General features: G+C 39.8%; 1 protein-coding gene across 1 annotated transcript in view; it reads right to left on the reverse strand.

The window, feature by feature from the left end:
• LOC145343541 (transmembrane channel-like protein 1) overlaps positions 1-12,104 on the reverse strand; it is a 48,819-nt gene extending 36,715 nt beyond the window's left edge. The window contains exons 1-4 of the mRNA XM_080189791.1: positions 11,752-12,104; positions 8,540-8,683; positions 3,099-3,189; positions 215-296 (exon numbers count right to left, since the gene is read on the reverse strand). Coding sequence (XP_080045917.1) covers positions 215-296; positions 3,099-3,189; positions 8,540-8,683; positions 11,752-12,104 — 670 coding nt within the window. The remainder of the gene's footprint in view (positions 1-214; positions 297-3,098; positions 3,190-8,539; positions 8,684-11,751) is intronic.
• Between the last annotated feature and the right edge of the window lie 2,019 nt (positions 12,105-14,123).

Below are 14,123 nucleotides of genomic sequence, written 5' to 3' on the forward strand. Positions count from 1 at the left end.
GCTCTATGACTATTTCAAAAAGAACAAAAAGAAATGAAAGGAAAACAATTAAGATGCAGTACATCTAAATTTATGCTAAAATCATTAACATAACAATGTTCAGCAATTTTATAAATACTATTTACCAAGCTAGATTAACTTCATTCTCTGAGCACCAAGCAAAACCATTTTGTAAGAGACTTACAAAATGTATAGCACTGTTAGTTCCACCTACTTTCAATCTCTTTTATTTTCAATTCCCATGGAATACAAGCAGTTTTGAAGTTCTCAAAATCACGCTGAAATTTCATCCATTTCTGAAAGAAAAAAACATAAGATATGGAGCCACTTTCTCACTAAGAATGAGAGTTGTAATTTTCTGGCAATTTATTTGCTTTTAAAAAAATACCCTTCTTTTAATTGTCCATTCAAGAAACATGACAGCAGACAGACAGCCAGACCAGTTCCATTCTTGAATCTAAACAGAAAATTCTGGAAATATTCAGCGGATCTTGTTGCATCTTTAGAGAGAAGGATAATTTGCATTTCAGGCATTTCATCAGAATTTGCATTTTCTCTTTTTATTTCACATTTCCAGCATCCAAGTTATTTTGTTTTTGTATTAGTGCAGTTCTTGAATTAGATGTTGGCAATAAAATAATTGGTTCTCCCTGGCCACTGTCTGAAGCCTTTTGTTTATTTACTTACAGGATGCAGGTATCACTGACAAGGCCAGTATTTATTTCCCATCCCAAATTGTCATTGAGATGCTGGTAATGAGCCATCTTTGCTATTAGATAGGCAGTTCAACCTTACTAAAACAATTTTAAGTGCTAAACGAGCATGAAAATGGGAAACAATCTCACTGTTTTTTTGAGGTGAGTTAAAAATGGAATCTTACCTCACTCTGTCAAACAAAATGAAGCCAAATCTATTTTTCGCCAGCAGTGGGAGAGGATGGGGCCTAAGCTTGTCGAAAGCTGAAGATAGCAACAAATGGCACTATTGCACATGCTCAGATCTCTGTGTTCCATGAACACAGAGATCTATCATTCACTGCCTCTCCCAGCCACTGCTGGTCTCTGCAGACAATCACCACCCTCCCCACAAACAAACTGTTCACCCCCAACACATGGGCCATCTGTCCAATCTCCCACCCCCAGCACATCCCAATGCCACCATCGCATGCAGGGCTCCACAGCCAAGATGCCCCCATCACTTCCCGACACACAGACCTGACCTGACGATCGCCAGTTGTAGACTGTGCGGCATGCCTCCCCCCTAATCACTGTTTCACTCCCCCCAAATCACTGTTGCAGAGAGCTCAGCATGAACCCTGTTGGTCTGCCCTGCCCAATTGGCACTTCCTTTTAAGGTTTATAAGATGTTGAGAGGAATAGGTAGGGTGGATTCTCGGAAGCTATTTCCCAGGGCTGAAATGGTCACTACGAGAGGACACAGGTTTAAGGTGCTGGGGAGCAGGTACAGAGGAGATGTCAGGGGTAAGTTTTTCACTCAGAGGGTGGTGAGTGAGTGGAATGGGCTGCCGTCGGTGGTGGTAGAGGTGAACTCGCTGGGGTCTTTTAAGAGATTTCTGGATGAGTACATGGGATTTAATGGGATTGAGTGTTATAGATAGGCCTGGTGGGTATGGATATGATCAGCACAACTTGTGGACCGAAGGGCCTGTTAGTGCTGTAGTGTTCTATGTTCTATGTTCCTGGTTCCCAGTGGGCATTGCAGTGTGCCAGGCTGGGAGTGCCAAGCTATCACTGCCCAAGGGCACCTCCCCCTAAGCCCCCAATCTCCCAGGGAGACTTCAACAATCTCCAGTCCTATCAGTGAGGCCATCACCCACAGATCCTCGTTGATAGGGACCATTTATGATCCTCGCTGGTGAGGATCTTCACCAGTGAGGCCGCAATGGCAAATGAGCCCAGGTGATTCCATTAACATAATAATCAGCCTTGCACCCTTTTCGGTTGATCTCACCGGGTATCTGCAACTTCTCAGCTCTCTCATGATCTGACCGGCGTGCGCTACCCATTGGCCAACTGGGCAAAATGTTAAGATTGTGGCCAGGGAGCTTCAGAATTTTGATCCAGCAATGATGAAGGAATTTCTATGTATTTCCAATTCAGGATGGTGGGAGACTTGGAGGAAAACTTAGATGCTGACTTTGCATCTAAGAGATCTAGGAGATCGAGGGTGGGATTTGGAAGGTGCTGCCAATGGAGTCTTAGCGAGTTGCTGCAGCGCATCTTGTAGTTGGTTCACACTGGCCACTGTACATGGTGGCGGAAGGAGTAAATGTTTAAAGTGGTGAATGGATGATTTATCCTGTATGGTGATGAACAACTTGAGTTTGAGAAGGCTCCTATGAAGCACCTTGGGATAATTTACTATGCTAAAGGCAGCATAGAAGTTTGTTTGAGTTTCCCTTTCTCCCCCTGGGAACAGCACTAAATCTTGGCTTGGTGCTCCTTTAGCAGATCAGTTGATCTCAAGGTTATATTGCATAGAGAAAACAAAGATCTATTTACCCACCATTGTTAGATGCAAACTTTCAGTTAATTCCTATTTTGGATTCAGGCTGAAGCTTTAAATATAAGTTCTTGAATTTTCAATTTTAACTCTATGCCACCAAATCAAATTAACCATGCTCTTGAATGTATATCAGGAAGGTCAGTTGTAAGTACAATAGTAATAATTCACTTTATGATTACACTCTTCTAAAATCTATTCAATAAGAAACTGGGTTCCTCAAGAGCAACTAGGGATGGCCAATAAATGCTGATCTCACCAATGACACATATTAACCTGCGATTTTTAAAAATTACATTTGCTTAAGGGTGAAGTGGAGGGTATGGAGTGGATGAGTGGGCATCAGTGCATATAGAACCAGGTGGATTATGCACAACCTCAAATCAAAGATATACAAAGATGTACTACATAGACTCATTAGGATAAGAAAACACAACTAACAACGGTCAGCAAAAATACAATGACTTCAGGTAGAAATATTGCAAGAAAGCTTTCAATAAAAACTAACAGCAAGACAAGACATTAATCAATCAAAAGACACAAATGTAATCCTACCCCAGTGTTCAGTCACTTACTTTTGTCATCATTACTTTATAGGCATAAAACTTTTTGCCTTTTCCTTTCCCAAGCGCACCTTCAAATTTCTCCACAAATTCCTGTGCTTCCCTGAAAATTGGGCAGAAATGACTTGATGAAATAAAAGCTACACCACATTAAAGATGTAGCAACTAATTATATCAAAATCAACATGTCTTCCTTGTCCATGATCAGCAACAATATCACTGTCAAAGTTTAGTTCAGACCAAACAAAGTATTGTGTCACATTCTACCTAATATAGGGCATAAAGATAAATATAAGCTAATCCTAAATGTTCACCCCATCCATATTGAATGTGACGGCCTTAGCAAGCTATTAGCAATTGACAATTTCAGTTTCATTACAAAGTGAACAAAGTAAGGCAACACACACACCTGCTGGAAAATCTCTTCTTGCGCTATTCACAGTATAGGAGATTCCTATTCCTCTGTTTCAGCCTTAAGCCTTATCTTTTGAAAACATGTCTTGGCTGAAACAATAATGGTTCAGTTTACTTCAGGGCCTCTCTGTTCCCCTGAATAGCCACTCAGTATATCTGGCGCTGCACAACATTCCCACTGGAACACCATTAAGATTCTGCATTGGGTGGCCATCCTCTTTGTGATTGGAATTTTACTGGGTGCTTGTTTGGCATAAATAAATAACCTCAACTCAAGAAAAGGATGGAGAACAAAAGAGCTATCTTATCACAGTATTCACAAAGAGGAGAATTCAGTGTTGAGTGTTGTCAGTTACTTTTTCCTATAGATTCTCACCCAATATCCACACTTCCATTTTTTGCAGCTGAGGGCATTTTGCCACCTTGACATATTTGTTTCCATGATACTGAGGCCCAGATTTTCACGACCAGAGAGGTTTTCTGTCATGATGAAAGTAATGACATGCTCAAAAAATAGAAGTCCCACATATGAACACAGCATTTCATCATTGAAGTCATTAGCTCTTTCCACTGAAATAGGCCTTTGGTAGGCCAGGAGTGTGAAATACCTAATGTGTGGATTAAATAAGGTAAGAGCAGGTCTGAAGTTTGTAGATTCATTTGGTTGGCAAGATAACTCTTTGGAAAGATAGGGTATCCCTTTAGAATTAGCTCTAGGACGTCTTTGGGTATGGTCAGGTGCCTTTTGGGATAATGTGCTGCCTTGGGAATTGTTAAAAGGAAGCATTAATGTGCATATGAGGTGTATAAACTCAATACTGTCAAGCCCATTAGAACAGTTGAAAGACAAGTTAAAGTTACCTGTTAAAACTCTCAGAAGAATGTGACAGAGAACATTGCCAAGCAGTGAAGCTATTTAAAAGTTTGCCCATTTACTTCCCTGAAAAATGCCTGAAAGGTTAAAAATTATTCCTTCCTATTTGACCCTGTCTGTTCACGTAATGCTAGGGGTTATTGGATTATTGCTGTATTACTGATTTCACAACCTCCTTTATCACAGCAGAGTGCATTCCATGTCACTGTTTAAGGGGCAGCTACAAATGTTTATAGATTATTTGATGTGGGACTATGAATTCCAATCCTTGTTTTTAATAGGGATTGTGCACTTAGAACATAGAACATTACAGCGCAGTACAGGCCCTTCGGCCCTCGATGTTGCGCTGACCAGTGGAACCAATCTAATGACCCTCTAACCCAAACTATTCCAAAGTTATCCATATGCCTATCCACAGATCATTTGAACGCCCTTAAAGTTGACGAGTCCACAACCTTACTACCCTCTGAGTAAAGAACCTACCTCTGACATCCGTCCTATAATTACCACCCCTTAATTTAAAGCTATGTCCCCTTGTGTTAGCCATCACCATCCGAGGTAAAAGGCTCTCACTGTCCACCCTATCCAATCCTTTGATCATCTTGTATGCCTTAATCAGGTCACCTCGTAACCTTCTTCTCTCCAATGAAAATAACCTCAAGTCCCTCAGCCTTTCCTCATAAGACCTTCCCACCATACCAGGCAACATCCTGGTAAACCTCCTCTGCACCCTTTCCAATGCCTCCACATCTTTCTTATAATGCAGCGACCAGAACTGTACACAATACTCCAAGTGCGGCCGCACCAGAGTTTTGTACAATTGTAACATGACCTCACGGCTCCGAAATTCAATCCCTCTACCAATAAAAGCTAACACACCGTACGCCTTCTTAACAACCTTATCAACCTGAGTGCCAACTTTCAGGGAGCTATGCACATGTACCCCGAGATCTCTCTGCTCGTCAACACTACTAAGAGTCCTTCCGTTAGCCCTACATTCTGTACTCCTGTTATTCTTACCAAAGTGAATCACCTCACACTTTTCCATATTAAACTCCATCTGCCACCTCTCGGCCCAGCTCTACAGCTTATCTATGTCCCTCTGCAAACTGTAACATCCATCCTCACTGTCTACAACTCCTCCAACTTTGGTGTTGTCAGCAAATTTATTAATCCATCCTTCTACACCCTCATCTAGGTCATTTATAAAAATGACAAACAGCAGTGGCCCCAAATGACAGGGGCCACTTGAATGACAGGGTTGCTATTTTAAGATGTAATTTAGCTGAATGAATGGAAATATAGTAAAAAAAATAAGAATTCAGGTTTATTTAAATTTCGTAAAGTCTGCAATAGATGCTGATTATTTTTGTTCATAGAACTCCAGCTAATTTCTGCATGGATGTTGAGGTCTGCCCATGGTGGATACTAGGTGAGTTTGAGGTGGCATGGATTGGCATGGTGAGGCTTAGGAAGATGTTGAGAGTGAGCGGTGTTAGGTTGGAGTGATGTTTTATGTGTAATCTTTACTTTTTATTTTTAACCACAGTGTTGAAACCCCAAGGCAGGCCTTCTGCCCCACCTGCCTCCGCATTCAACAACTTCCTCATTTCTTCTAGGGTTGTCTGCCGGATTCCTATTCTAGCCTCCTCCCATGGACGAAAAATCCGACATTTGGGAAACTGCTCTTAAAGGTCAGATTTCTGGATCTGGGAATTCTCCCAATTCTGAGCACACAACTCAAAAGTGAAAATCTGGGCCCTAAATTTGACTCATCAAAAAATGACTGTCATTTTCATTAATGTTATCATATCATTATTAAAAATCCAAATCAGGTTTGGCACAGTATTATGTCCCACGTTTTATAATGCAGGCTGACTTAGTTTATGCATGCAGTTTCTGGTGTGAGACTGAGACTGATCCTTTGTTCGACCCCTGTTCTGTACTGATATTGAAAATGGGGCAGTCGGCTAAGATTCTCCCGATATCCAACAGGTGACTTCTGATAGAAAGCTTATAATGGATTGGGATAGAAACAGGCTCAACTTTGATCTTTGCCTGAGTCAATAGCTTGCAGCAATCAGTATCTAGTCTTGCAAATGAAGACCATGGATACAGTGGTCAGCTGATCTACCCCACCATGAACTAACAAATTCTGGAGAGGGAGTAGAAAAGCATAATGTAGAAATCTAAAGTATTGATTTTCAGGTTAGTAAGTCACTTTTAAAGACTGATTCTGTGTTTACTTATGCAAGTGGGGTGGCTTCATATGGTGTACTTTTACTGATAGCTGTAAAGATCAATCCTTATGTTTACTTATACAGCGCACATAATGAAACAAGCAATCACATATTCCATCCAATTCACTGAATACAGCTAGAACATGTTACCATCAGCAAAATACTATAATGCTATATTCAATTATTAAACCAGCTTGGGGTGAGTTTAACATTAAGAGTTCATATTTAATTGCCATGTATGCATGGTGACTGAGAGTTAACTGCCAAGCATTGTTTGAAATTTAAATCAAGCAGCTTGACTCTGGTTGATCAAGGCATTTCCTTGAGGAATGAACCAGCGAATGGCTAGCACTTACTTTGTTTCGCTGAAACAGGTGCAGCATGTGTACATGTTCTTTCTGTCTGCAAACGACAGGGTCCTGTGTATTAATGTATGCAGTAGGGCTCCCAAACTTGTCAGCGCTCATCAAACAGATGTGGTTTTGTTGACTGAGTCACAACCATAGGGGTGGAAGATAATTGCATACCCAAGGAATTTCGGTACAGTGAAGTAGCCACAGCCAATAGGATCCCCAAAGCTCCACTTCAAGGATTCTTGCAAGTGTGACATGAAGGCCATAAACATTGGTTATCACTCCTGGGAGTCACCAGCTGAGACAGAGGAAAATGGTGGCACCTGCTGTGTGTTGATGTGCATCACCAAGATGACAATTGACTACAGTGGATTGGCAAGAGACAGCAATGCAAAAAAAACACAATGACACCTGGCAGTTTCATGTGTGGTAATTGTGGCAGAACCTGCCTCTGAGGGATTGGCCTCTTCAGCCATCAGCAAAGGTGCACCATAGGAGACACATTGTCTGAAATAGATTGCTTTGTATCCACCATCTTCCATAGATGGAAGGATGAAAGCAATGACTGGAAGACCAAGGAATGCCCGATCGCCACCTGCCATAAAATTGCTCTGCATTCTCTTCCAACTCGAAATGCATGTAAAGAGGACCAGTTCCATTTAATTAATACCTGTTTAAAATACCCCAAGATGGAAACTACAAGATGGAATCTTCCCCATCAACAGGGTTAGGTTACAAAATGAGACTGGTGGAATTTATGAAAAAGATGCATCTGGCTATAGCCCAATGCATTCAGACCTCCAGGTGATGTTCCCAGAGGCAACTCTGCACCTGCTCAAGCCATTGAGCGGTAGCGGATCACCAATCTGTAATAAAGGAGAGCCTATTTGTGGGGTAATTGGGAATGACCTATCCAGTTGTAGGTGCAGCCCATCTCTCCACTACCAGCTCACCTGCAGCTACCCAGCTATCCACCACCACCACCACACCACACCCCCCACCTCAGTATTAAACCTGGCAGGTACTTGTGTAACCCCCCAGCAATCAATGGACAACAACTGGCACCAGACATCCTATGGAAGGGTTTCTCCTCCAGAGAAATGACCTGACAACTTTGGCCACCATTAATCAAGGTAGAGTGTCCTTGCAGTCCCCTTCTGCAGAGGCATGCCCACTTCTGATGATAGGACTGCCATCCTTCCAAAGACGCATGCTCTCTGATACGGCCTGTAGCCTCAAGGGTTCAAACATCACCCTTACTTGAATAGTGGGCCTGAATGAGGCCAGTAAATGGACTACCACCAAGAGGATTTCCCAGACTGGCACCCTTACAGGCAAAGTAATGTTGGGACCAGGAAGCTCCCAGCTTATGTTTGTAGCTTAAAGGTAGGAAATTCTGCCCACAGTGAGTGTCCTTTGCATCATTATGCTCCATTTCTTGAAATCCAGACTGGGTTGAAATCAATCCCATTGCATTTTTATAGTGTTAGCTATTTGTTTTAAAAAAATATCCTGGTCACAATTTTAGGAGTTGCCAGAAATCATTATGACTTCTAAAGCAGATGCACCTACTTCAGTAATTGTAATTTCTGTTTCATGGGCGAGGCTTTATTTCGTAAAGTTGCAATTAATTTCTTTTTTTCTTCCACTTCATCCTTCAGCTTGGCCATATCCTCTTCCGTAATGATTTCTTCTTCTTCAGATTCATCTTCTGAACTAGAAACCAAAAGAAAACTATTTACCAATACTATGTAGCTTTCCCTTACAAAGAAAACAATCGCCAATGTGAGTTTCATAAGGAGTTAACAACCATACAGCAAGAATCAGAAATAGAGTTCCATTTAACTCTAATTAGTCTTTCTTGCTCTCACAACCTTAATTTATTTTTAAAACCCAATAATTAACCACTTAGGGATTTCAATTGGCAATGGGACTTAAAGGTGGACCATGGACGTTCCTGCAAGTACTTAATTCAAACAGAGGAAGGAAACGCCCTGCTCACCTCCAAGCTCACAATCAGTGTGCACTCTAGATTTTGTCTATCCATCCTGACCACATGTCCACATGGACCACATGGACCTAATCTCATGTCAACCCTATTCCCTCATCACATTATCTCTCTTTCCTTCAACCACCTATCAAACTGACTTTAGTGCTGGTATGTATATAAGTTAAATAAAAATGAAAAGTAATGAAATGAGTGGTTAAAGAAATCTTATAGATGCATAGTATAGGGTATCATAAGTTATGAATCATATTTACTGTACTGATTTTTTTCTCTTCAGCAATTGACTGCTAATTATTCCTAGTTACTCAATTATTCCTAGTTACTCATCCATGAGTCAATTATTTGAAAGGGAATGCCGCATTCCAACATAGCCAGTCTGTGATTTTCCCCTCAAATGGTGTCCCCCATTTTACTTAGATATAAAATTATATACTTCACTACAACACAGGAATGCTATTTTCTTTGCTGGAACCATACAATGAAGAATTATGAAGGATTAGAGTTGGAGTAAGTTCTTCAATGTAGAAAGAAAGGTTGAAAATTAACAATTGCCTTATAATCTCTATCCTGATAATATCTAGTATCAAAGGTAGAAGGGCCAAAGGCGTGAAGAAATTTATATCACTGTAACAGTAGAAAGTCGGGTTCTAACAATTCTGTCTTGAGCATATTCCCTCTTGTCAAAATCAATGTATGATGGACTGAATTGTTTAGTTGTTAGAACTCTGCCTTTCCGCCCCTGGAAGGTCAGTTTTAATATCAGACGGACAGGGTGAATATAATACTCTTTGTATCAAATATAAGGACTCTGAGCAAATATATTTAAATGTAGATTTAGAAAGTTGGAAGGATAGAAACTTAAGGGAGGGAAATTTATCAAGGACCTTTTTCATCATGGTGCTGGCAATGTATGATCACCCAGTGGCCATTCTCATTGAGCTTGACAGCAACCAAACATCATGCTACCTCCTCATCTAAATAATTTCAGTTTGCAGCCCACTGCAGACCCTACAGCTGACTTACTGCATGCTGGTTTCTGCAAGGCACTGTCAGTCAGCTTCGTGGCTGCTGCCTGCCTTTGCCTCTCATTCTTGGCAGGCAGCTTCTGCTAATGCTTGGCATTAATTGGGCATTTACATTTCACAATTGTGTCATATGAGTGACACAGATGCAGCCCAGGATTCAAACCTGAAAGTTATCTGGGTGTCTAGTTTCTAGCCCTGAATTAAAAATCAAGCCAGGTTATCTTTGCTGGCCCCTTATGAGTTCAGGCTTGCAACAAGTTGCCGGACAAAGAATATAAAAACATAAACATGCACAGGCAAGCTTACTACAGACCACAATCTGCCATGATGAATTACAGCTGAATGTAGGCTGACCTTGGAAATTGCTATACATTTTTGACCTGGCAGGCATGACATTCATTTCACCTGAATATTACTCATGCCATCCGTGAACCACAGCATTTTGACTCACATCTCAAGGGTGAAACAATTAGGTTTTAAATGTTCAAAACATCAAGAGAAAAGTTGCTTACCTGTGAGGTTACTCAGCCTGCTGCCAACAGTTGTCACACTTAGGGCTGGAATCAGGAAATTTGGAAATTGCACCGCATGCGCTGACAAAACTGCAAACAGTTTCTCCATATGCAAAGATTACCACTTATTTTAATGAATTGGGTGAAAGGATGTGAACCTGGCCTAATTCGGATTCCTTCAAATCAATTGGAACTCTTTTTGAATCAGAATTAATAAAATCATTTACAGCTTCACTCAACCCGAGACCGAAAAATCGTGTCTGAGGTCAATGGATATTTCCATTGTGCACCCCTCACCCACTCCAGTGGGCGGGGTGGTAGAATTCCGGCGTATATCTTTATTATAACTAAGTAAATTGTAAAGTCTTCATTTTTAAACTCAGTCAATGAAAATTGAGTGAGGCCACCTTTTGATACTAGTTTGATACTCCATAACCAATCAAAAGTTGAGATTGTTTCCAAATAAAGGATAAAACATTAGATTGCCTATTTCCAACAGCAATTAGGACCATGCCATGAAGTGAAGAATTACATGCATTAAGTTCGTTCTCAAATGGGCATTTGTTTACAATGTAATACTGAAAGCAATGCCTAATTTGTTAACGCAAAGTAATGAAAATCTCTTGACGCAATATCTTCACCCATCTGCTTTTGAGATTTAAGTATTAGTCTATTTGCTAAAAGCATTAAAATTACCAGTGCACCTGATCAACAGCACAACTACACCATAATATTCACTAATAAAAAAAAAGTAACAAAGAGTACAAAATGTTTTCGCATTACCATTCAATAAAATGAGGCTTGCAAAGACTGTATTTATCAGGGTTAGGAGTATACTTTAATTAAAGTTGTACAACAATTGATTCATTTATATTTCTGTTGTTTCTACGTGCACTATGTTTGCTTTCTATAATATATTCATCATTAAATGAAAAATGGCAAACTGTCAAGTAAATCATTCTTTGATCTTTGCCAACTCCTGCCTGTAACTAAAAATTAGGTCATGGAGGAAATTCAGTAAAACAACCAAACTGGTCTCAATTTTAAATCTGAAATAGGGGTTAATTAAAAAGTATCTCTGCAGTCTGAACTTCAAACACCTGTAAAACAACAAAACGTCAGTTTTTTGCAAATATTACAAATCAGTTATGCAAACATGAATATACAAATTCTTCACTTATTAAGTCATTCTCAATTTTGCATTCAGTCAGTTCCAAATTTAAGGAAAATTAGGCATACCTTGAACTACCTTTCTTTTTATTGCCTTTGTCTTTATTGCCGTCCTTTTTATCTCTCTTATCCTTTTTCTTGCCCCCCTTCTTGTTATCATCCTCTTCACTCTCACTGTCCACTTGCTTTTTGCCCCTTTTTCCTCTGTTTTTTTTGTCCATTGGGTCATCATCATCATCAGAATCTTTCTTCTGAGATTTCACATTTCTCCTGTTCTTCCTGTTGGTAGTTTCTTCCTCTGCTTCATCTGTGTTGTTCCTATTGGTTGATTTGGCCCTATTTTTTACATTTTTGTTCCTACTTCTCTCTTGTTTCTCCTCTTCCGATTCATCTGATTGTTCCTTTGATTTTCGTTCAGTCATTCTCTTTCCATTCCTGTTCCTCTGTACTGCTTTCTTTGAGTTTTGTGGTTCCTCATCTGAGTCATCATTATCTAATTACATGGACAAAACTGTGTATTATGTTTGAATCAATGGTTCTAATCCCAAACACAGAATTAAAACAAAACCAAGTGGGAACACTGAGATATAAAAAAAAATTCCCTGTGACATTAAAACACATAGTGTAGAAACCTATTGTATAAAGGCAATTTTCCTGACATCAGATGAATTATTTACCACTATTTCCAATGATTCTGATTGTCCAGATGCTGTTAAAGACTCTATCATGCCATTTAAAGGTCAAGGGAACATACAGTTTCTATTACCCTTCCACTTCTTCCAGGGAGCAGAAATAGAAGGGAATTTAAAATGGGAAGACTAGTGTGTCTGATCTAAAACTAGGAATGGAAGGCTTGACAGCTCTTCATCAAGTACCACAAAGGCAGATGGCAACTCAAAAAATAAAATGACTAAGTATTATCTTTCCAGTAACTGATGAAAAATAACTCATAATTTTGCCATCTAATTACCTTTTTTGCAATGGGCAGCACTGTGGCACAATGGTTAGCACTGCTGCCTCACGGCTCCAGGGATCCTGATTCGATTCCTGACTATCTGTGTGGAATTTACACATTCCCCCCATGTCTTCATGGGTTTCTTCTGGGTACTCTGGTTTCCTCCCACACTCTAAAGGTATGTGGGTTAGGTTGATTAGCCATGCTAAATTGCCCCTTAGTGTCAGGGGCAAGTTGGGGTTGTGAAGATGAGGCCTGGATCAATGCAGACTCAATGGGCCAAATTGTCTCCTACACTGTGGGGATTCTATAACTCTAGGCAATGTATCACAACAAACAGGACCAACCTTTTTGATGAATGATAATGGACACTGCAGTGGTCATAAATTCAGCTATACAACTCTACATATATATCTTACTAGTTTCTCTCTAATTAATATGATAAAGTTGGGGGCAGTATCTAGAAATTTAACATAAGAAACATATATCCTGTTCCTTACTTTACTATGGTTATATTTCCTAGTAAATCTACATTTGTAGAGTGTCTGTATCCTTATATATTGCATGGTAAAGATTACGCATGCACATGTGAAAATATCTCACCTGTTTCTTCATCTTGTTCCTCATCATCACTTTCATCATTATCCACCTCAATGCTCACTGTTGAAAAATAAATACCATGCCAATATTATTCTGTAATCTTGGTTCTTCAACTTCAGTATGTGACTCCTTCTAATTAACTTGAAGTTTTCTGTACAACAATTTGAGGGCAGGAGGAGATTGTCTGGTTCATCACACAACCACGATGTCTGGAGCATCATGATTTACAACATGTTCCACTCAGCAGCAGTTGTGTGAATTCCTGGAAAAGGCAAACAGCATATAGAAAAATTTCCTAGAGAAAAAAATAGAAAATTTCTCATGGGTTCCACTAGGTATTCAGAACTAATTCAGGGCTCCAAATTAACCATTATTTTCATCACTATTTTTTATTCTTTCATTTGTTGTGAGTGTCACTGACAAGGCGGGAACTGGACAAAACAAATTAGCAAAGCTAGCTGATATGTTAAGTTCGTAGAGTGTGTTCAGGACAGTTTCTTAGCACAACAGATTCTGGAACCAACCAGGGAACAAGTTATTTAGATGTGGTAATATGAATGAAACAGGTTTAATTAATGACTTCATAATAAGATCCTTGAGGTAAGAGTGACCATAACATGTTAGAATTTCTCATTCAGTTTGAGGGTGAAAGAGTCGGGTCTAGGACTAAGCATCTTAAACTTAAATGAAAGCAATTACAATGGCATGAAAAGAGAGTTGGCTAAAATGGGTTGATATGGGTTAAATGTAAGGCAGTAGAGAAACAATGGCAGACATTTAAGCAGCTATTTCATAACTCTGAACAAGCTCCACTGAGAAAGAAAGACTGTGAGAGGGTTGCATCATTCATAACTCACCTAAGGAAGTTAAAGATGGTATCAAATTG

Source organism: Carcharhinus amblyrhynchos, chromosome 5 (assembly GCF_965287045.1).
Source record: "Carcharhinus amblyrhynchos chromosome 5, sCarAmb.v2.hapA, whole genome shotgun sequence".
In the NCBI taxonomy this organism is placed as follows: domain Eukaryota; kingdom Metazoa; phylum Chordata; class Chondrichthyes; order Carcharhiniformes; family Carcharhinidae; genus Carcharhinus; species Carcharhinus amblyrhynchos.